The following is a 25,643-nucleotide window of genomic DNA, read 5'->3' as shown; positions in this document are numbered from 1 at the left end:
CAAGACTAGCTAAAATAAAAAACGATAGTACTAAATGCTGACAAGGATATGGAACAGCAATCATTTATTGCTGGTAGTAATACAAAATGGTACAGACACTTTGGAAGATAGTTTGGCAGTTTTTTACAAAACGAAACATATTCCTACCATATGAACCAGAAGTCACGCTCCTTGGCATTTACCCAAGTGAGTTGAAAATGCATATCCACACAAAACCTGCACACAGATGTTTCAACAGCTTTATTCATAATCACCCAAACTTGGAAGTAACCAAGATGTCCTTTAGTAAGTGAATGGAGAAATAAACTGTGGCACATCCAGACAACTGAATATTATTCAGTGTTGAAAAGAAGTGAGCTATCACACCATGAGAAGACATGGAGGAACCTTAAATGCATATTACTAAGTTAAAGAAACCAATCTGAAAAGGCTACATATTAAATGATTCCAGCTTTACGACGTTCTGGAAAAGACAAAATTATGGAAACAGTAAAAAATCAGTAGTTGCCAGGGGTTTAGGGGGAGGAAGAGATGGTTGGCCGAGCACAGAGGATTTTTAAGGCAATATATAATATAGGATCAATTAGAGAGATCTAATACCCAACTAATAAAACTATCACAAAGAGAACAGAGAAAATGGAGGAAAGAAACAGCCAAAGAAGTAATAGAATTTTCTCAGAACTGAGGGAAACAAACCCCCACCCACTGACCAGCACAATGAAAGAGAAAAGACAACCCCAGGACTCATCAAACACAGGGCTAGGGACTGCTGTTTCTCCATATACGGCCTCCTTTAACCCCAATTATGCACATGCATTCGTTTGTTTATTTAAAAACAAAAAGCAAAGACCTCTAATCTGTATGTTTTCTCCCCAGTTATACAGCATCTACACATCAAAGTAAAATCAAGAACTTAAATTATATATCTCAATATACCCTAATGCCAAAGGCACTTGAGATCAAGTTGAAATGTTCCTTAGCCTACATTCAACACCCTCCCCATCTCTAACCTGCCTCTTCTCTCAGCCACATCCTGAGTTCCATCAGCTGATCTTGTCCCAAACTACAAAAAGGTGGGGAGAGACACCAAATCCCTCCTACCTTCCCCCATGTTAGAGAAACAAGATAGAGTGTTCCCACCACAAAACGTCTGTGTTTGCCCTTGGACCCAGAGTTTGCCATTACCATCTCCACACTTAGGCCTTCTGGAAGTGCCCTATTCCAAAGTTCGTCCCCACTCCTGCTGCCTTCCTGGTTCACTTTTCATAGTACTTATCATCATTTCAATGTACTTTTCTTTCTCCTCTGCAGCTCCAGGAGGGCTGGATATTCCGTCTTGTGCACAGTTGCCTATAAAGGGTTGAAGAGTGCCTGCTGCTTCGAAGATGCTTGTTATGGGATGAATCGTGTCCCTCAACATTCACACTGAAGCTGTACCACCCAGTACCTCAGAATGCGACTATATTTGGAGATACAGCCTTTAAAGAGGTAGTTAAGGTAAAATGAGGTTACAAGGATGGGCCTGATTCCAATCTGACCTCATATTCCACAGCACCCACTCGGAACACCACATCCGTGTCCTGCCAAACGATGACTGTGAGGGCCTCTGCCTCCTCTCTTCCCTCCACCTCGGGCAGCCCCGGGCTTCACCCCAGTCTTCCAAATAGTCGTTCTCACTTTGCTACAGCAACAGCCTCTGGGAAAGGGCCTTTGGATTTCGGCAGCTCAGCCAAAGTCTTTCCTTTGGGCAGACAGCCCCTCTCTCTGAGCCTCTTCACTTGGCCCGGGTTGGGGGGACCCACCATCTCTCTCTCCTCCCTAGGTGCTCTCTGCTTTGATGAGTTTCCTTCAGAAACTCACCTCAGGCTTTTCTAGCTTGGGATACAGGAGGGTGGATAAAGGAGCAGTCTAGCTGCCCGCCAGCAAGATACACAGGGGGGTGTCTGCACCTGCAGACAGAATAGGGGTCTTGTCCTTAGCTGTTGTCTGAAACAACAGAAAATGCTCCATTGCACAGCCTGCTGCTTTTAGAGGAAACCAAATACCTTGAGTCAGCCAGCATCCTCTCAGGAAACAAAGGGTGAACTCAGCTGTTTTGAGTTTTTTTTTTTTTTTCCTTCAGAGAATTTAATGAAGGGACTATTTACTTGGGTGTAAACATTAAGGAAAGCAACCTGGGGCATTGAGACATCCTGGGACTAGCAAGGATGACAGCCCTCATCATCCCAGCCTGAGGGGAAAGGGGAGGAAACAGGGTTAGTGGAGCCAGTGAAAGAGATTATAGCAGATGTCATCAGCAGGGTGGCAGTGGGGGACAGGGGGTGCAGTTATGGCCAAAACTGCAGTGCCCATCGGGACAGGAGCCAGGAAGAAATACTTCAACCTCTCTCCTCTCCCATCACCTGCTGGCGTCTCCCATTAGCCAAACCCAGCTGGAAGCCAGGGGCCATGGAAACCCAGCAATCCCCTCCCTACAGGGCAGCTCCCAGGATCAGAGGAGGGTGAGGGTGGATCAGAGAACACAGAGAACAAGCAACACAGGCCTAACCCAGGGGCAGGAGCCACATCAACTTGAGCAAATGTCCTACGGTATTACAGCATATGTTACAATGAATATTATAGAGGGTATTTAGTGGAGAATTTCTAGACACCTGCAGCGACTTCCCCTCCTAATCTCAAACTTGTTTTCTGTATTATAGTCAGGGATGCCTCTCTCGCTGCATCAGTCCTGTTTCCATCAAGGAACACTCAGATTAGGACAATTTGAGTAGCAGTTAATAAAAGGACTATTTGTTGAGGTGTGAGCAGGAGATGGCCCCTATCTCTGGGCTGGTAATACCAGGGCTGTCAACACCCCTAGACCTGAAGGGGCCAGAGGAGGAAGGAGTTGCCCACAGTGAGTCAGGGGCTGTATGGAGATGGCTGCCTGACAGGACTTGAGACTGCTGGCTGAGGAACAAAGCCAGCCTGTGGGGACTCTACAAGGAGGGGAATGAATACTCCAACTTCATTCTCCTTCCCGCTGAATCCTGCTAAGCTCCTCATTGGCTGGACCCAATCAGAAACCAGAGGGTAAGGTTGGCTTCCGGGGCCCAGGGCAGTACAGAGAAAAGTGGGGAGGCAAATGAAAGGTGTCCAGCTGGCCCCTCTTGCCAAGGGGTGGGTAAAATAATCCAAGCAAGGCCAGTGGGATGGGTTCTCCCCACTCCTGGAATCTGGCAGACAAAGCCATAGCCCTGTGCATTGAGTAGCATCGCCCTGGCACTGTCCCACCACAGGATGCCCACTGAGGGCCTGCTTTCCAGAGCCCAGGGCAGCTCAGCTCCCACCCGCCCCCAGTCTAGACTCCCAGCAAAGCCTCCCAACAAAGTCAGAGTCAGTGTCTGTTGTTGGCCATGACAGAATCCAGACACAAACATCTTTGTGCACATGAGTTATGGTCTCTTTCAAAAACGTTAACAGGCAGAGCAGACTGATCACCGGGAGGGCTGAGAACCAAGCTCAGGGCTTTGCAGCCCGAGCCTAAGCCAGTGTCACTCAGCACTGTGCTTGCCAAGCCACCACCAACCACCCAGAGACACTAGGACCCATACAGCACTGGGGTCACCATCACCCCAGGAATGCATTCTTCCTACTCCTGCTTCTCAAATCACTTTCTCCCAAAATGAAGCCCAGGACCGTGCATTTCATCAGCTAAACCAAGGCCATGTGCCTTCAATCAAACTGCAAGGGAGCCTGGAAATGTGAACACCCAGCATTCTAGTTAGGAGAGGAACACCTAACAAACGTGGGAAGAGGTTTCCCATGCTGGGCAGCCAACAAGTAATGTCCCCCAACTATATCTGTAGCCTCTTCAACATGTCAGAGTATTTCCTCTAGACAACATCTTTGAAGGATTACCGACTCTGGGTATGTTATTGCCAAATTTCTTTCCCACAAAAGTTAAACTAATTTCCAGCCACATCCGATGAACAGAGTGCCTGCTTTGCTGCACACACCCACATTACTAAATTTTTAAAGTAAAAACTAGTTGGCAAAATGTAATTGATACCTCATATCTTCATTCTCTCATTCTCTCTTTTTTAGGGGGAGGGGGAGTTTCTATGTTTGTTCGTTAGTGGTATTCTCCAGAAGTCTTCAATACTTGACTTTGGATACATTTTATTATTTGTTTTGATGACTGATTTTTTTCATTATACTCCTTTTTATAGACTTGTGTTAAAATTAGCTGGCATTTGCTGAAAGAAGAGATCAGGATTAGATTCAGCTGTGTGTAACAGGAAAAAAAAAAAAGAAAGAAACTTAAAGTACATAGAAGTTTCTTTCTCTCCTGTGTAACAAAAGGTATAGTGGAGGGCAGTCCAGGGCTGGTTTTGAACCCACTCCACAAAGTCATGAGAGGCTTTGCCTGGGGCCCAGGGCAGTACAGAGAAAAGTGGGAGGCAAATGAAAGGTGTCCAACTGTCCTCCTCTGCCTTCCAGATGAGGCCTCATCCCCACTGTCCAAGGTGGCAGCTGAAGCTCCAGCCATCACATCCCACAGGACAGAGAGCATGATGAAGAAGGACAAGCCACCTACCTTTACAACACAACTGCTGGCATCTTATTGGCCAAAATTCAGATGTGTGACCTCACCTAGCTACAAGAGGGCTGGACAATGAGTTCAGATAAAAATCAGGATCTTACTACTGAGTACTAAGGGAAGAATGAGTATTGAGGGTCAGCCAACTGTCTCCTCCACAGGCAGGGATACAAGCTGTGTTGAAGACAACCCATTCATAGGAGAATCATGATGTTTATGATGACGATGATAGCTAATATTTACTAAATAGTTGACAATTGTGGCCACTGCTCTAGGAACTTGATATGATTACTTAATCCTTACCACACCCCTATGAAGTAGATACTATGACTATCCTCATTTTACAGAGGAGGAAACCAAGGCAGAGAGACTAGGTAACTTGTGCAAGGTCACCCAGCTAACAGGCAACAGGACCTAGATTTGAACTGAGGCAGCCTGGCACAAGACACAACTATGAACAGAGGCAATCACAGAACCCAGTCAAGGAGGCCAGCTGGGGCTTCTCCAAGGGGCTTATCTATTGACTCAGGAGTGGAGACAGATGGGAACTAAGCCAGAGCTGCCTCATCACTTTGCCTTTGAATATTTCATCTGTTCATCAATTCAACAAATGTCCTTTTTTAACATACATTACATTTACAATTCACTGTCCAAAACCTGTGCTTGCCACTTCTTGTGGATACTCAGCAGCCAGCATAACCTATAGCACACAGCACTCAAAAGTTATCTGTGAGCCAGGTGTCGTGGCTCTGTAGTCCTAGCTACTTGGGAGATGAAGGTGGGAGGGTCACTTGAGGCCAGTTCAACATCAGCCTGGGCAACATAGGGAGATGCCCCATCTCTACAAAAAATTTAAAAATTAGCTGGATGTGGTGGCATACCTGTAGTCCTAGCTCCTCAGGAGGCTGAGGTGGGAGATCACTTGAGCCCAGGAGCTTGAGGCTGCAGTGAGCTATGATTGCACCTGGGCAACAGAGCAAGGCCCCAACTCTAATATCTATTTATAGATATAGATACACGAGTAACTGTGCATGTACATATCAAGCCTACTCTGTGCCAGGCTCTGTGGTGGGCACTAAGCATGCAGAAATGAGACAGACCCTGCTCACTGGCCCTTATGGCCAAGAAAAGGAGGCAGATCCGTGGGCACCACGGAACAGCACAAAGGAGTGGGTGAGAAGTCTGGAGTGGCTGCACTGTAGTTTGTGAGTCACAGCAATAAGGGACAAGGTCCTCAAGGTAGGCCAGAGACAGACTTGAAATTCCTTTCATGTCCAAGGTGAAAAACCTAGCCTCAGCCCTGAGACAATAGGGAGCCATGAGGCTTAAGCAGGGTGACATAATCCGAGAGGCCATCTAGAACAACTCTCCTGGTGGTGTGCCAAGGATGGGAGGAGAGAGCCCAGAAGCAGGCAGATTCAGATGAAGTAGAGTCTGGGAGGTGTGGGAGCCAAAGTGAAGGGTTTGGAAGAAGGAAGGAGGGGTGGAGTGAGGAGAAACAAAAGAGGTCCCATACATGGTGTATGTGAGCCAGACAGATGGGCCAGGGAATTGTGGGAGGGGAAAAGAGCAGGCCTGAGATGGCCAGAGTGATGGGGGGGCGGGCTGCGGAGCGGAGCTGGAAAGGGGCCCTGTCTTGAGCTGGGGCAGACAAAGCAGTTGGACGCCAGCAGTCTTGTGCTCATGGCTCAGAAATGTCCCAGGCCTGCCAGGAGACTGCTGCCTCTGTCCCCCCACCAACCCCAGCCACGCTCCCACATCAGGAGCTCTGAAGCTGTCCCCTCAGCCTTCTGCTCACCAAGAGCAGGCCTCCCCTCCTCAGAAGTCAGGCATATGACATCCCCACTCTCCCTCAGCCCTCCCCCTCAATGGCTGATGAAACACAGACCAGGGAAGGATGGGGAGAGAATAAGCAGACATCTGCAGGGGGGCCGATCAGAAAGCAGGGGGCAGGCTGGGGCTGCCTGGGGGTGCCAGGGGGCCCACAGGTCCAGCTGGGCGGGTGGTGGATGGAGTGGGATCCAGGCAACAGTGGAGCCAGCAGGGAGTTAACGTCTGCAGTGCTTTGCCCGACAGGCTTAATGAGACACAGGTGGTCCCCTGGCTCCAGCTCCACCTCCCAGCCCCCTGATAGTGTAAGCTGATGCTGGTTGTCTGGGGTGGGGAGAGGGGGGTTCTGCAGCTACGGGAAGGGGGGCGGGGCTGGGGCGGCTGGCGAGGGCCCAGCACATAACTCTGGGCGGTTGCAGTCTAGGGCTGCAGACACCCAGACACTCTGAGCAGAACTGACAGCATGAAGGTACGGGGCCCAGGGTGGGGGGACTCAATAGCATTGGAGGATTGAGCTCACTCCAGAGGCCCTTGGCCAGAGGGGACTATGAAGGCACAAGGAGTTCTCTTGAAACTCGTAAGCTATGAGGGTATATAGCCTATCCCAGAGAGTGGGATTACTTGGGAGGGGAAAGAGGGACCAAAGGGCAGGAGAGGGATTCAGGCAAGGGCAGCATGGGCACACATGGTGGGAGCAAATGCAGAGAACAGGGGGTCTGTGAGGCTGGGAAGGGGCTGCGCTGACCATGTGCCCATTGCCAGGCCCTCCTGGCCCTGCCGCTGCTGCTGCTTCTCTCCACATCCCCGTGTGCCCCCCAGGTCTCCGGGATCCGCGGAGATGGTAAGCAGCCCCACATTCATAGATGTAGCCTGGCCCACAGGTTGGGTGAGGAGAAGCTGGACTGTCAGAACAGACTGTCAGGGCTGAGCCCCAGCTCTGCAGGATTCAGGTTCCTCCTTCACAAAATGGGGCAGATGGATGACATGAGCATTGCTCATCCCCCTTGAAGAAATCTTCCGTAACTCCTTGTGACAAAGTCCCCCAGCCCCAGGAATTGAGGCAAACCTTGGGGTGTTGAGGTGTCAATGATGCCTTAGTCCCACTCTCCTCACTGTCCCTATGTCCCCACCCCCAGCTCTGGAGAGGTCTTGCTTCCAGCAACCCCTGGACTGTGATGACATCTATGCCCAGGGCTACCGGTCAGATGGCGTATATCTCATCTACCCCTCAGGCCCCAGCGTGCCTGTGCCTGTCTTCTGTGACATGACCACTGAGGGCGGGAAGTGGACGGTGAGTGGGAAGAGGGAACAGAAGTCAGAGCTGGTTCTAATCCCAGCCCTGTGACCCTGGGCTTCACCTCTGTGAACCTCAGTTTCTTCATCTTTAAAATGGGGATAATTATACCCACAGCACAGCTTCTAAGCAGCTGCCAACACTTAATTCTAAGTGCCTGAGGTAGGTTTTTTGTTTTTGTTTGAGATGGAGTCTCGCTCAGTTGCCCAGGCTTGAGTGCAGTGGCTTGATCTCAGCTCACTGCTGCCACCTCTGCCTCCCAGGTTCAAACGATTCTCCTGCCTTAGCCTCCCAAGTAGCTGGAATTACAGGCATGCACCACCAAGCCCAGCTAATTTTTGTATTTTTAGTAGAGATGGGGTTTCACCATGTTGGCCAGACTGGCCTTGAACTCCTGACCTCAGGTGATCCACCTGCCTCGGCCTCCCAAAGTGCTGGGATAACAGGTGTGAACCATCGTGCCCGGCTGAGGTAGGTTAATGCATATAACCCTCACAATAATCCTGGGAAGCAGGTGACTACCTGTTCTACCACGGTGCATTTAGTGAGAACTAAAGCCCAGACAGGTGAAGTAACTTGCCACAGCTAGGCACTCGAACTCCAGAACACTTTCCTGTTAGCCTTTCCTGCCTCTATATGAAACCGGTTATGAAGAGCCCAGGTGGGTGCTGGCAGCTGCTCCATTGGGGCCCGATGCCAATGTGGGCCTTATTTTAGCAACCCCATTCCCACTACCCACCCCCGCAACTCAATCCTTTAACAAACTGGCCACAGCATCACAGGGTCCATGCTTGAGGTGGGCAGGGCAGGATCAGAACCCTACCCACGGGACCCTTGATGGTCCAGTCTCATCTTCTCTGCTCCAGGTTTTCCAGAAGAGATTCAATGGCTCAGTGAGTTTCTTCCGGGGCTGGAATGACTACAAGCTGGGCTTCGGCCGTGCCGACGGAGAGTACTGGCTGGGTAAGGCGGGGACCAGGTGGGCTGAGGGGCTGCTCCAGGGCCAGATCCTTGTTAGTAGCTGCCCCTCCTCCCCAGGGCTGCAGAACATGCACCTCCTGACGCTGAAGCAGAAGTACGAGCTGCGAGTGGACTTGGAGGACTTTGAGAACAACACGGCCTATGCCAAGTACGCTGACTTCTCCATCTCCCCAAACGCAGTCAGCGCAGAGGAGGACGGCTACACCCTCTATGTGGCAGGCTTTGAGGACGGCGGGGCAGGTATACCCTCCTGTCAGCTTTAGGAGGGGCTGTGAGGGGAACGAAGGCAGGGCTGGCTCTGCCCAGTTAGCCCCAACCACCTTCAAGCCCCTCCTTCAAACCCTCTGGAAGGGCCGCAGCTGGCTCCAAACCAGCTCAAACCAGCTTGGGCCTCAGCCCTGGGGAGCCGCCATCCTGGCCCTGCTCCAGGCAACTCTGGCGGAACAGCTGTTTCTCTTCATTGCAGAAGCACATCTACCCAACATCTGGCTCAGGGAGGGTGCCCCTAACCCGCCAGGCTGTCACGTGATGTCTCTCACAGTCGTCACTGTCACCCTCTCCTGGCCAGCTCGGGGCTCAGTTCCCTCCCTCAGCAGCCCCATCCCGTCTCCCCTCTTCCAGGTGACTCCCTGTCCTACCACAGTGGCCAGAAGTTCTCTACCTTTGACCGGGACCAGGACCTCTTTGTGCAGAACTGTGCAGCTCTCTCCTCAGGAGCCTTCTGGTTCCGCAGCTGCCACTTTGCCAACCTCAATGGCTTCTACCTAGGTGGCTCCCACCTGTCTTATGCCAATGGCATCAACTGGGCCCAGTGGAAAGGCTTCTACTACTCTCTCAAGCGCACCGAGATGAAAATCCGCCGGGCCTGAGGGGCTGGACCCCTCCCCTGTATACCCATGGGCTCCATGAGTGCTCCCTCTGCTGCCCCTGATGCATGCTTCTGCTGCTTCCTGAGCACCAACTCCTTACAGGGGACCTTGTGGCTCTCAGCCATGCCTCATCCCTGTCACACACCCAGGGCGTCCATTCCTAAGCCAGGTCCAGCTCCCCTGCACCTGAAGTTATGCTGCCAGCAGCTCCCCAGGCCTTTTCCAAGCGGCACATGGTTCTAGCCTGGACCTGGATGGGCTCCACAACACTGAGTTGCCTCCACCCTGTCCCAACAGCTGACAGCCAGGAGCTGCCCTCCCAGCTGCAGGTCTTGGTGTTCCATCTTGCCCTTCTTCCTCACTGTGGACCCGTCTGGGCCACCACAGTGTGCTAGGTGAGCGGTGCAGAGTGAACAGGGCCCACGGTGCATTCCAGGCCACAACCCAGCAGTCCTCTGGCTGCTCTTAAACCATGTCCCATCTTCAGCCTCCCTCCCACCAACTTACTCCCCTGTGGTGAGCACTGTGGACCCCCAGCCCACCTCACTATCATACTCAGCTTCCCCTGATGGTCCATCCCAGCCCCTGAAGCTCTATGCCAAGGCCACAGCTACTGCATACCACCCTGAAACAGTCACAGCCAAGGTAGGCATACATATGAGGCCTTCTCCACACCCTCTGGGGGTTGAGGTTTAGCAACATGAGTAGGCAGAGAACAATCTCTGCAGGGTTGGGAGTCGGTAGGGACTGAAGGGCTCAATAAACCTTCAGAACCTGAATGAACTGGCTTCGTGCACACAAACATATTTGCTTAGCCCCCGAAATGTAGGCACCTGGCTCCTCCTTGCTCCCCTACTGATGGTGTCTTACCCCAAACTCCAAAAACTACACCTGGCGTCAGGCGCAGAAGGGAACCTTGTATTTCACAGGCCTCATTTTGATGGCAAAAAGACGGTGTAATAACAACATAATAATAATAAAAATATAATACTGAAAAGGATTGTTCAGGGGGAGTCGGGATCTCCCGATCCTGTCATGGCTCGGTGGTGGCTCAGGTGGCTGCTTAAGGCTGAAAGGTGGATCTGAGATGAACCTGCAGAATAATCCAAGCTGAGCCTCACCTGCTGGGTCCAGGGCTTAAGCCTCTGAGAATGCTCCCATGGATCCTGGAACTAGGTCCACTGTAGCAGCAAGGCACAGGCTGTGGGCCTCAGGGGTCCTGGAGGTCAGGCAGGTCAGCCAGTAGCATTGGGGAGTCCATCTGGATCTCACGCTGCAGGGACTCAATATCGGCAGGGTTCATACCATGGCCTTCGAGCCAGTCAGCAAGCAGGGAGGCTGAGAGTGAGGCTGAATCTGCCTGGCTGCAGGGGAAGGGATGGGAGTGGTGCTATTAGCCTAGGCTGGAGCCTCACCAATCAGGAACCTCTACCCACAGCCCCATTCTAGGAGCTCAGTCCAGCCACCTTACCCATCCTGTGGCCCATCAGCCAAGCCCATGTCGAAAGACTGGTTTAAAAATTCCTCCAGGTCAAAGCCAACACCGTAGCCAGCCCCACTGCCCTTTGGTGTGCCTGAGAACACAGGGGGCAGGGGGTCCTCCACCTGCAAGGAATGATAGGTTACAATGCAGGCAGACTGAGTCTGCAGGGCACCCTGTCCCAGTGCTGCTGACTACTCTGCCTGGATACCTAGGAGTGCTAACACCAGTCTCAGCAGTCAGTGTGTGCTGGCTAGGCCCATCTCCGGGCCAGGCACTTTCCAGGCCATATCTAACTTGTCTCCTAACAACATTTTCATTGGCATTATGCTCCTTCTGTGAGCCAGAAGACATATTCAGGGATAAAGCCCCATCTGCTGCTCAGTTTTTGTGGAATAAGGACCACTTCCTGAACCCATTTTCCTTTGGCCCAGATCCAGGTGTCTCCATGGCCTGGGCCTCCCTCTCACCTGTGACTTAGATAGCTGCTGGGTCACAAGGTTGACATCAGGTGACTCTGACACGGAAGACTGAGGGGCTCCCCCCGCATCTGGAGGTGGCAGGCCAGATGGGAAGTAAGGCAAAACTCCTGGGGTGCTGGAGCCAGGCAACCCAGGGGGCAGCACAAGTGACTGGGGAGCCAGGAGGCTGGTAGAAGTGGCAACCTGGAGTGATGCAGGGACAGGGATAGGTCTAGGAGGGCCAGTGGGGTGGGGTGCAGGGCCAAGGGGTGGGCAGGCAGGCTGGGGTACAGGGCCTGAGGTGGAGCCTGCAGGTTGTGGTTGGGGGCCAGTGGGCAGGGCTACAGGGCCAGGGGGAGGGCTGGTAGGCTGGGCTGGGGTTGGCGTTGGTGCTGGGGCAGGGGTTGGCACAGAGGTGGGGGCTGGGGCTGGGGCTGGGGGCCGGGCCATTCGAGTCCAGCGTTCCAACAGGCTTCGGTCATTGTCACTGAGTACTAGTCCAGCCAGGGGGTCAGTGGAAGGGCCCACAGAGGCTCCAGCCCCCCGTTCCTTTCGCTCTCGCTCCTGCCGCCGTTTCTCCCGCTCCTTGGCTCGCTCTTGCCGCCGCCGCCGCTTCTCCTCCCGCTCCCGCTGGCGCTCCTGGGCTGTCACTGGCTTCCGAGGCTCAGGAGCCTCCAGGGGTGCACTGGGGCCATCTGCCGGGAAGTTGGGCAAGGAAGGAGGTAAAAGCCTGAAGCCTTGTCCAAGTCCAAGTTTCCCCTCTGCCCACCCGACCTACCCACAAGGCACCTCTGAGCCGGCTCCGCAAGGACTTGAGCAGCGCAGCTTTGAGAGCAGCCTTAGTGTTGTCTGAGATGGCACCCTCTTTCTTCGGTGGGGCAGGCTCACTGACTATTGCAGGTGGCTGCAGGGTCAGATCAATGGTGTCAGGTGTAGGGCCGGGGCACACTGGCAGGGCTGGTGGGGGAGACTCCATGGCACAGTCCCCACTGGGAGCCCAGGGGCTAGGCATCTCAACATCTGGACAGCCAGGCTCACTAGCCACAGGCTGTAGAGAAGGCTGGAAGCGGATCTGTTGGCGGATGCCCTCGCGCCTTGCATGGAAGTCCTCAATCTCGGCCACAATGGCCTCCTTAATGCGCTCCCGAGTGAGGGCTTCTCGGTCAAAGGCAAAGTCAAAGGGTGGGGCACAGTCAGGCTCATCATCAGGGTCATGGTACTTGGCCAGGAAGGGGTGGCGAAGGGCAGCAGCTGCTGAGATGCGGGCGCTGGGCTCAAAACGCAACATGCGACCCAGCAGTGATAGGGCCTGGCGGTCGGCACCTGGGTACACCGTCTCCCAGGGCACAGGCTGGCGTGGTGGCAAGCTCTGGATATAGGCCCGTACCCTCTCAGCCCCCACAGCCTGAATCACAGCTGGTGATGGGGTACCCAGAACCATCATGATGAGCTGTAGCTGGTGTACGTAGTTTTTGCCTGGGAAGAGCTGGCGCCGGGCTAGCATCTCACCAAAGATGCAGCCCACAGACCAGATGTCAATAGCCTGTGTGTACTCATGCAAAGAGAGCATGAGCTCGGGGGCACGGTACCAGCGAGTGGCCACATACTCAGTCATAAAGTACTGATGTTCAGCGGGTGAGGTGCACAGGCCACGAGCCATACCAAAGTCACCAATCTTGAGCTCACAGTTCTCATTCACCAATAGGTTGGAGGGCTTGAGGTCACGGTGGATGACCTGAGCCGAGTGCATGTACTTCAAGCCCCGCAGCAGTTGGTACAGGAAGTACCGCACGTGTTCCAGAGTGAGGGGCTGTGAGGAGTGGATGATCTGGTGCAGGTCGCTCTCCATCAGGTCCAGGACCACATAGCTGGAAGGGGAAGGAAGGGAGAGAAGCATGGGTTGGCCTGACCACACTCCAGGGACAAGCCCCATCCTCACCATACCCTTCCGATTCCAGACAGGTAACAGCCTTACCCTGGGACCCCGTGGGGGCTGACGGCATGGTATGGAGGAAGAGCATCACGTTTTAGATTCTCTACGACTTTTCCATGAACTTGGTTAAATCACTTTTGTCTCCAGACCTAGTTTCCCCATCAGATAAAAGATGGGGTCGGACTACACCAGGGCTGGCCAATAGGTTTCCTTTTGGGGCTATCTCCATTGTTTGGTAGTGGCAGCTTGAAGAACTATGATGAAAACTGACCAGGCTTGTCCACTGTCTGTAGGAAAGTGTTCTGTGATTGATTAGTGAAGTCAGCTATGGGAATAGGAGGGTGTGGTCATGGTAGGAATGTCCTACATTTGCCATCCTATACACTAAGATTCTATAAAATTGAAAAATCATCTGTACTCTTAAGGAATAAGTTGTCCCTGGCAACACTCTAAAGGGGAATGGTCCTAGAACTGCGGGAATTTTCCCGCCTGCTTCACATTAGGCTCAGCTGCCTTTCCAGAACGTCAGCAATATGGCTGCAGCCTTCAGAAAAGGTCCCAAGTCTGGCTCCCTCTCCCATCCCGCTTCTTACACAGATTTGAATTCACCGTAGGGCACAGTGGGCCTCAGGATGTCCTTGATGGCGATGATGTTGTCATGCTTGAAGTGTTTGAGGATCTTCAGCTCCCTGAGGGTCCGCTTAGCATTGGTCACCACATCGAAAGCATTAGGGATCTTCTTGATGGCCACCTGTTGGCCTGAGGAGCAGGGAACAGGGACATACCAGAGGGTACCTTGGAGAAACTGCAGAGTCGAACCCAGCCCCTATCAACACCTCCCTTTTAGGATACAAATTAACAACAGCTACCAAGTACTGGGTACATACCACGTGCCAAGCCCTGTGCTAAGCAGGTTACCTACATTATTAAACGTTACCTTCACAACTTCCCTATGGGGCAGGTCCCAATAGGTCAACCTGGCTTAGTAACTTGCTGGAGGCTGCGCAGCTGCCCAGTGGTGGAGTCCAGCCTCTGATGCCTACACCCTCTCCATCTCAGATCTCACCCAACCCACCAACGGTTCCTTGTGCCAGTGTCTGGCTCCAGAACACATTTCTCTTTTAGACACAAAGGACTGGCTCTCCATTCTGGTCTAACTGGGACTGTCATCTTTCTAAGGAGGCAGTAGGTGGGCAGGATGGCAAAACCACCAGGCCAGGGTTTCGGAGAATCGAGTCTCCCCGGAGGCTGGCACACGGAGGGCCCTAGTCAGTGTGTGTTGATTGCAGCCAGAACTCGCACCCCGCTTTCCTTCCCGGCTGTCTGGGACGGGCCGGTTTCCCACTCCCTGCAACGCGGCCACATCTGGGGGTCGACGGCTCAGGAAGCTCACCGGTGAGGCGGCGGCGAGCGGAGGACACCACTCCGTAGGCCCCGTTGCCTATGGTCTCGATGATCTCGTACTCGTCGCCCACGTCAAAGGTCACATCGAAGGAGCGGGCTTTAAGCAGTGCCAGGTTCTTGGCCGCTACAGAGGCAGCAGTGTGGGCGGGTTCGGCCTTCACGGGCCCGGGGGGCTCCGCAGAGCCGTCCTCGCCGTCTTCCTCCTTCAGGGGCTCGGCCATGGTGTCTGTGTGGAGACGCGGGTGAGGAGGGGCCCGCCTCCCGTGGGCCTCAGTGTCCCCTCTGCGGGCTGGGGGAGCAGGACCAGGGAACTTCCCAGTTCCCTAAACCGACGGGAGCCGGAAGCGCGCGCCTGGTTCGGGGCAGACCACGGGGGTCGGAGGCCAGAGCCGGGGCCTCGCCAGGATTAGGGGAGGGGGACGCGAGGCGCGGGCCAGGAAGAAAGGGAGGGGCGGGGCACCTGGGTTTCCTCGGGGCCGCACTCACCCCCGCGCCTCCTCAGGACTTTCAGAGGTCCCGAGGCTCTCCGGCCTCCCGTCCCCAGCGCGGGGGTCCCCGACGGTGGCTAGCTTACTTGTTCAAGGGCCACCGCCACCACCTCAGCGTCGAAAGCTGCCCTGCCCGTCCTCCTCCGCCCCGCCTCCCAAGACCACGCTCCCTCTAGCTCCTGGCCAATCGCTGAGCTACTTCTGCGGAGGGTCCTGTCCCTTCTACCTGCTGCGTCCAATCCGAGCCCACCGGCCGAGGAAGCCACGCCTGGCGTGCGCCGCTGTCCAGCTCGCCGGCGGGAGCCGCCCAAAGAGTGCCGGGCACTTCTCAGGGTGTGTTCCCCGCCCGGCACTGCCTTCAGACGCATGCGCACTGGCAGCCGGGCGCCAAGTGAATGGAAGGAACGCCCCAGCACGTAACGCGCGCGTCCCCATCTAGCGCTCGACCTCGTCCGGCCAATCACCGCTAGTCTCGTGAGCATTGGGAACGGCCGGTCTCTCTGAAAGCCTGAGATGCCCGGGACTGGCACTGTTACCTTGGCTACTGGCTCCCGAAGTCACCCTCTTTGGGGTCCACCTTCCCTTATCAGTCCCCACCGCCCAGGGAATTGTGCCCACCATTTTCTCGGTCCGAGGAGCTCTGAGAATGTATCATCCCCCGTAGAGGGGGCCCGTCACGGCCAACCACAGAGATCCCGGTCCTCCGGGATTCTAGAGCGTCCGACCGAAACGTCCGCTGACTTCCGGTGGCTGAACCTCTCCGCAGCTTCCGGCCGAGTTGGACGACGCCTCGTGCTTTCCTGGCCTCCAGGCGTGTTTCCTCTGTTCGTTTGTTGGTCTGGTGATTTCTGTGCTTTGGGTTGCCTCGGAGTTAACCGAGACGGCCGCGCAGCCTCTGTCCCTCTGCGGAGCCTCGAGTCGGCGGAGTCCACGCTGGAACCCAGCTGCCCCGACCCACCCCAGAATCCGATAGTTGATTCCCTCACTTGTGTAGCAAATGTGTATCGAGCACCACTCCTCTAAGGCTTAGTGCCGGGGGACGCGGGGGAGAGGGGAAAGATGGACTTGGTGGATAGTGTGAACTGAGAGGAAAGGTTTTCTAAAGAGCTTGAAGTAGGACTGAAAAGAAGTGAGGAATCTTGGTTTCACTTCCTAGGCAGTTTCTAGAAAAAAGCAATACAAATATTCATACCCACCTCCCCTTTCGTGTACAAAATGTAGCATATTATACGCTTTTCCTGTTGATCGTTCCATACTAATAATTGGAGGGGTCCCTCACTTTTAAACAACTTTTAACCACGTACCATAAAACCCTTTTATAGTGTACAATTCAGTATTTTTTGCTGTATTCACAGTTGAGCAGCCATCATCACTACCTAATTTTAGGTAGAGTGGTTTATAAAACATCATCGCCCCTACAAGAATCCTATGTAAACCAAAAAGTATCTGAGGCAAGTCTAAAATCAATTTAGAAAGTTTATTTTGCCAAAGTTAAGGACATGGTGGTCACATAGTCTCATGTGCCCAAGGTGGTCGGGGCACAGCTCGCCTTTATACATTTTAGGAAGACATAATACACAAATCAATACGTGCAAGATTGACGTTGATTTTATGAGCTTATTGGCCATTTGTCTCCTTTGGGGAAATGGCTGTTCAATGTCTATTCTGGAAGGGCTGGACAACTCGAAGGGAAGGGACTTCCAAGTCACAGGTAGATTTAAGGATACCATTAGAGTTATTACCTATAGAAAGGAATATCTGGGTTATAATATGGGGTTGTGGAGACCTAAGATTTTTTTTCTTTTTTCTTTTTCTTTTTTTTTGAGAGGGATTCTCGCTTTGTTACCCAGGCTGGAGTGCAGTGGGGCCATCTTGGCTCACTGCAACCTCTACCTCCTGGGTTCAAGCGATTCTTCTGCCTCAAGCCTCCCAAGTAGCTAGGATTACGGGCATGCGCCACCACACTGGCTAATTTAGTAGAGACGGGGTTTCACCTTGTTGGCCAAGCTGGTCTTGAACTCCTGACCTCAGGTGATCCGCTGGCCTTGGCCTCCCAAAGTGCTGGGATTACAGGCATGAGCCACTCTACCCAGCCAAGAGACCTTGGTTTTATTATGCAGTTGAAGCCTCCAAGTAGCAGGCTGTGGAGAGAATAGACAAATGTTTCCTATGAGACTTAAGGTCTGTGTTGATGGTAATGTTGGAGGGTGTAATGAGGTGTGTCCAACTCCCACCTCCCATCGTGGCCTGAACCGGTCTTTCAGGTTAAATTTTAGGGTGCGCTGGCCAAGGAAGGAGTCCATTCAGATAGTTGCAAAGGGCGTTCGTATTTTATTTTTGGTTTACGCCCATTAACAGTCACTCCTCATTCCTCTTTCACCCGAGCCCTTGCAACCACTGAACTACTTTCTGTCTCTATGGACTTGCCTATTATGGACACTCTATACTAATTGAATCACACACTGTGTAGTCTTTTGTGTTTGGCTTATTTCACTTAGCATAAAGTCCATGTTGTCATTTTAGCCATTTTTATGCCCAAATATATTCCATTGTTTGGATATACCGTATTTTGTTTATCCATCCATCAGTTATGAACATTTGGATTGTTTTCACTTTTTGGCTATTATGAATAATGCTTCTGAGAACATTTGTGTACCAGTTTTTATGTGGACATATGTTTTCAGTTCTCTTCAGAGTGGGATTGCTGGGTCACACGGTAAACTATAAAGTTCTTGAGAAAGTGCCAAGCTGTTTTCTCCAGCAGCTGCACCATTTTACAAACTCACCAGCAGTATTTAAGAGTTCTGATTTCTCCACATCCTCATCAACACTTATTTTCTTTGTTCTTTTCTTTTTTTTTTTTTCAGACTGAGTCTTGCTCTATGGAGTGCATTGGTGCAATCTCAGCTCACTGCAACATCCACTCCCCAGGTTCAAGCAATTTTTCTGCCTCAGCTTCCCGAGTAGTTGGGATTACAAGTGCCTGCCACCACAGCCAGCTAATTTCTGTATTTTTAGTAGAGATAGGGTTTCACCATGTTGGCCAGGCTGGTCTCAAACTCCTGACCTCAAGTGATCCGCCTGCCTCGGCCTCCCAAGTATGGCTATAATTTTTTTTTTTTTTTTAAATTATAGCCATCCTTCTGGGTGTGAAGTGATATGTCATGGTAGTTTTGATTTGCATTTCCCTAATGACTAAGGAGGTTAAGCATGTTTTCAGGGCTTATTGGCCATTTGTCTCCTTTGGGGAAATGTCTGTTCAATGTCTATTCAAATCCTTTGTCTATTTTTTTTTTTTTTTTTTTTTTATGGAGACAGGGTTTCACTCCAGCCTAGAGGATCTTGGCTCACTGCAACCTCTGCCTCCCAGGCTCAAGTGATTCTCCTGCCTCAGCCTCCCAAGTAGTTGGGACTACAGGCGCACACCACTGCACCCAGCTAATTTTTGTATTTTTAGTAGAGACAGGGTCTCACTATGTTGGCCAGGCTAGTCTTGAACTCCGCAGCTCAAGTGATCTGCCCACGTTGGCATCCCAAAGTGCTGGGATTACAAGCATGAGCCACCTCACTCAGCCCTTTGTCCATTTTTAAGTGGGTTACTTCACTTTTTAATGTTGAGCTGTCAGAGTTCTTTATATATTCTGAATATAAGTCCCTTATCAGATGATTTACAGGTATTTACAGGTATTACCTTATCAGATGATTTACAGATATTTACTTCCATTTTTTAGGTTGTCTTTTCACTTTCTTGATAACCTCCTCTGTTGCACAGAACTTTTTAATTTTGATGAAGTTCAGTTATCTGTTTTTTCTTTTGTCACTTGTGCTATTGTCATATCTTTAAAAAAATCACTCATTTTTATAGCTGCATAATATACCTTTACAAATGTAATCTATTTAACCAAGACCCCCTAGGAAGACATTTAGATTAGTTCAGTTTTTTCACTATCGCAAACAATGCTGCAATACATTTTCTCGAACGCATCATTTTGCACACAGCAAGAATATATGCAGAAAGAATACCAGAAGTGGGAGTGTCAAGTTAAAGAGTATTGTTCATATAATTTTAGTAGCTAATGTCAAATTTCTATCCTTAGCGATTACACCAATTTAGACACCTACCAGCAGTGTGAGAGAATGACTCACATGGTGCTTTTTAAAAGCCTGGAATTATTTGCTTGTCAAAAACGGGGAGATATACCATAAGAATCCTGATTTTTGCTTTCTTTTGGAAAATCAGATCTGTCAACATCAGATCAGCATTTCTACATAGCGATCGAGCTGTGACCCCGCCACTGAAAGAGCATGTGCTCTCTATTCACCGCAGTCCCTGCCACTGCCTAGCAGCCTCCCCAGCACAGGCCGAAAGTCATATGCCACTTATCACTGCATTTTCACAACTGTTTTCTACATCTTATTAAAAGCAGGAAAACAAAAGAGGCTGAGATGACATGCATTTTAAGAAAAGAAAGAGAGACCAAGTATATCTCTCTGGGGGAAGAAAGACAATCCCGTGTGTTATATACAGATATTCCACTCACTTGGCTCACGTTTCCTGCGTGACCACTGTGGGCACTTGAGTTCAAGATTTCTGGGTTAGGTTACCGAAAGCCTCTGAACTAATACAAGTGTCTACCTAGGATTTTTGAGTAGGCAAATGCCCTTCAGAGCTGCCTTCCTGAAAGATATTTCTAGCAGACATCACGGAGGGTGTACCTGAAGGCAGAACATGCCTTGATTAAAAGAGGTTTGTGGGGTTGGGCGTGGTGGCTCACGCCTGTAATCCCAGCACTTTGGGAGGCCGAGGCGAGTGGATCACCTGAGGTTAGGAGTTCGAGACCAGCCTGACCGACATGGTGAAACCCTGTCTCTACTAAAAATGCAAAAATTAGCCGGGCGTGTTGGCAGGCGCCTGTAATCCCAACTATCCAGGAGGCTGAGGCAGGAGAATCACTTGAACCCAGGAGGTGGAGGCCGCAGTGAACCAAGATCACACCACTGCACTCCAGCCTGGGTGACAGAGTGAGACTGTGTCTCAAAGTAAAAGTTAACAAAGAGGTATATAAAGAAGTAAATGCAGGAGGTGTGATGGTGTCCTTTTCTAGTAGGCAATGGGGACGTCACCAACATGAGGAATGAGGAACAAGAGGCTGGGGGTGCTGATGTACTTTGAGGTTTTCAGTCATCTGTAACATAGAAATTATTATTTCTAATCCAAGTCCTGGAGACCTTCCTGAGCCGCAGAACCTTACCCTCATTCAGGGACGCCCATCACGGCAGTGGACATCCTTTTCTGTCAGTCCCCAGCATGGGTTCCAGGGCAGCTTCCCATTGGACAGGCTCAGCATGGGGGAGGTGGGTATGCTGATTGGCCAGACCTGAATCACCTGTCCACCTCTGGAAGTGAGGCAGGGAGTGCGGCTCAGCCAAACTCCTAAGACCATGTATGGATGAGGGCCATTTCCCCACAGGAAACCTGAGTCTTGAAACCTGATTGTCTGAGAGGGGAGCCGCTCTGCTGTTATTTCCTCCCCTCCAATCCCATGCTGCTAAGCTTTACGAAGCCACACTTTGGTTTCAGAAACACCTGGGTTTGAATCCAGCTCCATCACAAGGCAGGGCGGTAGGTAGGCATCCTTTCTAGTCTGTGTTGTGTGCTGGGGTCATAGCCACATGCACAAGTCCCAGCCCTCGCTGGTGAGGGAAATCTGTGATGGGCACCGAAATGGGAGGCCAGCCCTGAGGAGCTAAGAATTGGCCCTTTGCCCGGCACGGGAAGTCAGGAAGGGATCCTGGGAGTGACATGTAAGTCAGGACCTAACGGATGAGCATGTGGCAGCAGAGGGACAGTGTGGGCAAAGGACACAGAGCTGATGCTGGTGAGAGTGTGACATATCTGAGGGCCACAAGAAGGCCAGAGGGAAGTGGCAGGAGGGAGGGGGTCACACAGAGACATGGGGACTAGAAAGTTAGGCAGGGGTGAGGCCATGCAGGGCCCCAAGGCCATGGAGGTAGCCAAGACTGACATCCCTGACCTCAAGCTCCTCATCTGTAAAGTGGGGATGTTCAGACCCACCTGGTTGCATTGTTTTGTGGACTTGAGGAATTACATCTGCAGGCGCACCTGACACAGGGTCCAGCCCTTCACTGGCGCTGCAGCAGCCACCCTTGTTAACGCTGCCCCCACTCCGCCCAGCCCTGCGGTGTTCCAGCAGCATCTTCAGTGTGTAAACATTTCCATCTTCATCTTTCTCCAAGGGAAACTCAGGTGATGCATCATTATCCCTGGTTACAGGTGACAAAATGGGCTCAGCATTGGGGAGGGGCCTCTGCTTGTAGGACTCCCTGCACCAGGTTTTCATTCTTTTTTATTTTATTTTGAGACGGAGTCATGCTCTGTTGCCAGGCTGGAGTGTAGTGGTGCGATCTCGGCTAACTGCAACCTCCATCTTCCAGGTTCCAGGTTCAAGTGATTCTCCTGCCTCAGCCTCCAGAGTAGCTGGGATTACAGGCACATGCCACCACACCCAGCTAATTTTTTTTAATTTTTAGAAGAGACCATTTCACCATGTTGGCCAGGATGGTCTGGATCTCCTGACGTTGTGATCTGCCCGTCTTGGCCTCCCAAAGTGCTGGGATTGCAGATGTGAGCCACCGCGCCCAGCCTGGGTTCTCATTCTTTACACACACACACAGCTCTCTGATTAGTGCCAGCAGCCACGAGTAATCCAGTCAGCAAGTGCATGGCTGGGGCATCCAGGTTGAAGCCCAAGTGGCCAAACCACAGCCCACAGCCGCGTCTGCACCAGCCTCTCCTGCAGCTCTCAAGGGCAGGCAGTTGTCTTTCTGCAGGAACCCTGCCCCTCCCCCTTCCCTGCCTGCCTTGGCAGGCCTCCTGCTCCAGGCGCCATCTACCTGCCAGGGTGGTCTTGGGAAGGATGGCCTGTCCCTGTCTCATGAAGGGAGGCCAGTTTAACAGATGAAGCTGCCAAGGACACTGCCTCTTCCCAGCAGGGATATTCCAGGCACCAATGGAACAGGTTGGGGAGGAGAGTTTGGGACCAAGGACTCCCATGAGCCCTCAGAAGCCACCATAGAGGTAAGGATTGAATTGTAATCCCATCGGCTGGTGACCTTAGGCAAGCCTCAGCCCTCTCTGAGCTTCCGTCTCTCCTCTGCATAATGGAAGTAGTGATCTGTTCCCCTGTCATGCAGGAAGGAATCTCCCCAATGCTGAAAGTGGGGTGTTGGTCTCAATCATAACTGGTTCCAGGCACCTATACACACACATTCACACACAGACAACACTCCTAGGAACATGTTTACATTGACACACACAGATTTGCATAAACACACAGATTTGCACAAGCACACACACAGGGCACAGGTACACACCAGCTACTGGGCCATACACCTCAGGGACACACACAGGGACTTGCACACTCAAAGACAAATCAGCACGCAGGACACACATACACACTCTCCTCTATCCCTCCAGGGCTGCTGCCTGTTCACTCTGCCTCAGCACACAGAGTGGCCGGGGCCAGCTGCCTTCCTCTCCCTGTGTCAGGAATATCGGAGGGATGATGACTGCCTGAAAGTGCCTCACATGCAGGGGCTCGGGGGCGGGCAGGATTCACCCAGAGAGGCGAAGGCGCCAAAGCAGTGGGACTTGATGGGTAGGGTGGGCTTTGTTGTGGCTGACCTGCCCACAGCATGTAGACATCCAGGCCTCCAGCCTTGACCCCTGCCTTGGCTCAGCCCAGTGTGGCATTTGCCTGCAGCCCTCCCCTTGGGAAAGGGACCACCCCTGAGGCCCTCCTATGAGTTGAGTGTGGTTTTGGTGGAGGAAAGGGCAGGAAGCCGCATCTGGGAAGTGGCTGCCCATGGCTTCCAAAGGCCTGGGTGGGTGGCTGACCTCATGGCCAGATGGCTCCAGACACCTCTCCGGGCCTCACTTCTGCTTCCACCATTCAGCACAGCCAGGCTGACCACAGACCTGGGTCGGGGAAGCTGGTCACGTCCTGTCACCATGCCTGGAGTTCCACCATTGGTGCTGCAGTCCTCTGTGGTCCCAAGAGAGCCCAGCAGCTGAGCAAACACACTGAGGCTGACATCGCCCATCCCAGAACATTCCCCAAGGCCTGCGTTTGCCTGCCAGAAAGATCCCAAGTCTGTGAGGGACACACACAGCACATGTCATCGAGATGTCAGCCACATGGCCACGTGCCCCTCCTCCTGGCCCTCCGCTGTGCTCTGGAATGGTGGCATCTCCAGGCTCAGCTCAGGCCTTCTCCCTGGCGGGTTGTTCTCACTGAGCTCCAGATCCAATACCCAGTTGTCCTGAGATGTGTCCCCCGTGGGCACCCTGAGAATCCACTCTGCACAGTAGCCAGAGCAATCTTTCAAAAACCAAATCAAATTGTTCTCCTGCAGCAGCTGCCATATTTCATAGAATAAAGCTCATCACCGAGGCTTGCAAGGCTCTGCCCATAAAGAATGGAAGGGAGGCGGGAGGTGGCTGTCAGTGAAGTGCCCGAGCTCTCTGAGTCCAGGGTGTGGCGACAACTCCAGCTTGTCTGGTTTCCTGTGAGATCATCCTTTCACCCATCGGTAATGTGCTCCCTGCCCAGTTTCTCCCTCAATCTACAGGAAAAGCCTGTAGGAAATGACTGAGGGGCGGGCGTGGTCCAGAATGAGTTGGGGTGTGGGCCATGTTTGGTGGGGCAGTAGGTAGGGATCCTGCTCTGAACATATAGGAGGAACAGGCCATGGGGTGGGCAGAATCACGCAGCGAGTCTTCCAGAAGCAATCGTGACTCTCCATCTTCTCCCACCTGCCACCTGGGTTGCCAGGTAAAATACAGGATACCCAGTGTTTTAAATTGGAATTTCAGAAAAACAACAAATAATTCTTTTATTTATTTATTTATTTTGAAATGGAGTCTCTCGCTGTCACAAGGCTGGAGTGCAGTGGCACAATCTCGGCTCACTGCAACCTCCACCTCCTAGTTCAAGCGATTCTCCTGCCTCAGCCTCCCGAGTAGCTGAGACTACAGGTGTGTGCCACCACACCCAGCTAATTTTTGTATTTTTACTAGAGACGGGGTTTCACATGTTAGCCAGGCTGGTCTTGAACTCCTGACCTCATGATCCACCCACCTCAGCCTCCCAAAGTGCTAGGATTACAGGAATGAGCCACCATACCCAGTCTCAAATAATTCTTCAGTTATGTGTGTCCCAAGTAATGCATGCATCCTGCATTTTTGTTTGCTAAGTCTGGCAAACCCACCTGGATGACCACATCTGCCTGCACTGCGGCCTCTCATCTTCCCCCCACACCCACACAGAGGGATCCTGTGAAAACCCAAGTCACTTCACCTCCAGCCACTCAGGCCCTGGGTGATCAGGGCCTTGCACGTTCTCTGACCTCATCTCATCCCCACAGTGATGTGCTGGTAAAGTGGCATGTTCCCATTTTCTAAGAAAAAACAAAATATAAAAAAGTAAAGCCCTGATTGTAGCACTGGCCAATTCCCTTGGCGTCAATATACTTTCCATGGCTGACTGCAAGCTACCAGCATGACACTGCCGAACGCGGGGTTGGGAAGCGGTGCACAGTTGTCTCAGTGCAGGCAGGCTCCAGACTGCACCTCCCTCCACCCGGGGCCTTTGCACTGACTGTGCTCTTTGCCTGGATGTGCACACCCCCAGATCTGTGCATGACTCAACCCTTCACTTCTTTCTGGATTTTGCTCCAGTGTCTTCTCATGAGAGGAGAATTGCTTGTCTAGGATAATCCTATACGCGCCCCCATCCCTGGCTAGCCCTTTGCCGGGCTTCATGTTTTTTCTTCATAGGACTTGTCAAAAACAAAAAAGGAATGTCATCCACTCCACTACTTCTCAGAGGGGGAAAATGTGGCTCTTGGAAACAAGCATCCTAGAACTGTCAGAGGGGCTTAGACTCAGCTACATCTAATGTAAAAAACAGAACTCATGGTTCTGGGTTTGTGTGTGGGTTTTTTGTTTTGTTTGTTTGTTTTTGAGACAGAGTCTCACTCTGTCGCCAGGTGCCAGGCTGGAGTGCAGTGGCATGATCTCGACTCGCTGCAACCTCTGCCTCCTGGGTTCAAGCAATTCTTCTGCCTCAGCCTCCCAAGTAACTGGGACTACAGGCATGCACCACCACACCCAGCTAACTTTTGAATTTTTTAGTAGAGACGGGGTTTCACCATGTTGGCCAGGATGGTTTCAATCTCTTGACCTCGTGATCCTCCCACCTCAGCCTCCCAAAGTGCTGGGATTACAGGCACGAGCCAC

General features: G+C 52.1%; 2 protein-coding genes across 8 annotated transcripts in view; one reads left to right on the top strand and one right to left on the bottom strand.

The window, feature by feature from the left end:
• The window catches only part of MAPK7 (mitogen-activated protein kinase 7), a 33,015-nt gene extending 17,435 nt beyond the window's left edge, over positions 1-15,580 (bottom strand). Inside the window, exons 1-7 of one of the 6 annotated variants that reach the window (XM_012472092.2) lie at positions 15,549-15,580; positions 14,824-15,060; positions 14,024-14,189; positions 12,287-13,365; positions 11,507-12,192; positions 11,028-11,161; positions 10,678-10,920 (exon numbers count right to left, since the gene is read on the bottom strand). In XM_012472092.2, the coding sequence (XP_012327515.1) occupies positions 10,767-10,920; positions 11,028-11,161; positions 11,507-12,192; positions 12,287-13,365; positions 14,024-14,189; positions 14,824-15,055 (2,451 nt within the window). In that variant the 5' untranslated portion in view covers positions 15,056-15,060; positions 15,549-15,580 and the 3' untranslated portion in view covers positions 10,678-10,766. Of the gene's footprint in view, positions 1-10,453; positions 10,921-11,027; positions 11,162-11,506; positions 12,193-12,286; positions 13,366-13,472; positions 13,988-14,023; positions 14,190-14,823; positions 15,061-15,320; positions 15,465-15,548 lie in introns of those variants that run through there. The other 5 variants (XM_064378255.1, XM_064378254.1, XM_012472090.2 and 2 more) reach the window with 5 other exon arrangements.
• On the top strand, positions 6,810-10,569 carry MFAP4 (microfibril associated protein 4). Of its 2 annotated transcripts, none has more exons than XM_012472097.2 (6): positions 6,810-6,881; positions 7,175-7,253; positions 7,549-7,703; positions 8,573-8,669; positions 8,745-8,927; positions 9,309-10,569. In XM_012472097.2, the coding sequence occupies exons 1-6, from the start codon at positions 6,876-6,878 to the stop codon at positions 9,554-9,556; spliced, it is 768 nt and encodes a 255-aa protein (XP_012327520.1). In that variant the 5' UTR covers positions 6,810-6,875; the 3' UTR covers positions 9,557-10,569. The 2 variants fall into 2 exon arrangements, with proteins under 2 accessions (XP_012327520.1, XP_012327519.1); XM_012472096.2 differs by having other exon boundaries at positions 6,841-6,989.
• Positions 15,581-25,643: the final 10,063 nt, after the last annotated feature.

The sequence above is a fragment of the Aotus nancymaae genome, unplaced genomic scaffold (assembly GCF_030222135.1).
Source record: "Aotus nancymaae isolate 86718 unplaced genomic scaffold, 86718_ANA_hifiasm-v0.15.2.pri h1tg000018l, whole genome shotgun sequence".
In the NCBI taxonomy this organism is placed as follows: Eukaryota; Metazoa; Chordata; class Mammalia; order Primates; family Aotidae; genus Aotus; species Aotus nancymaae.
This window is presented reverse-complemented; position numbering and strand designations above follow the sequence as displayed.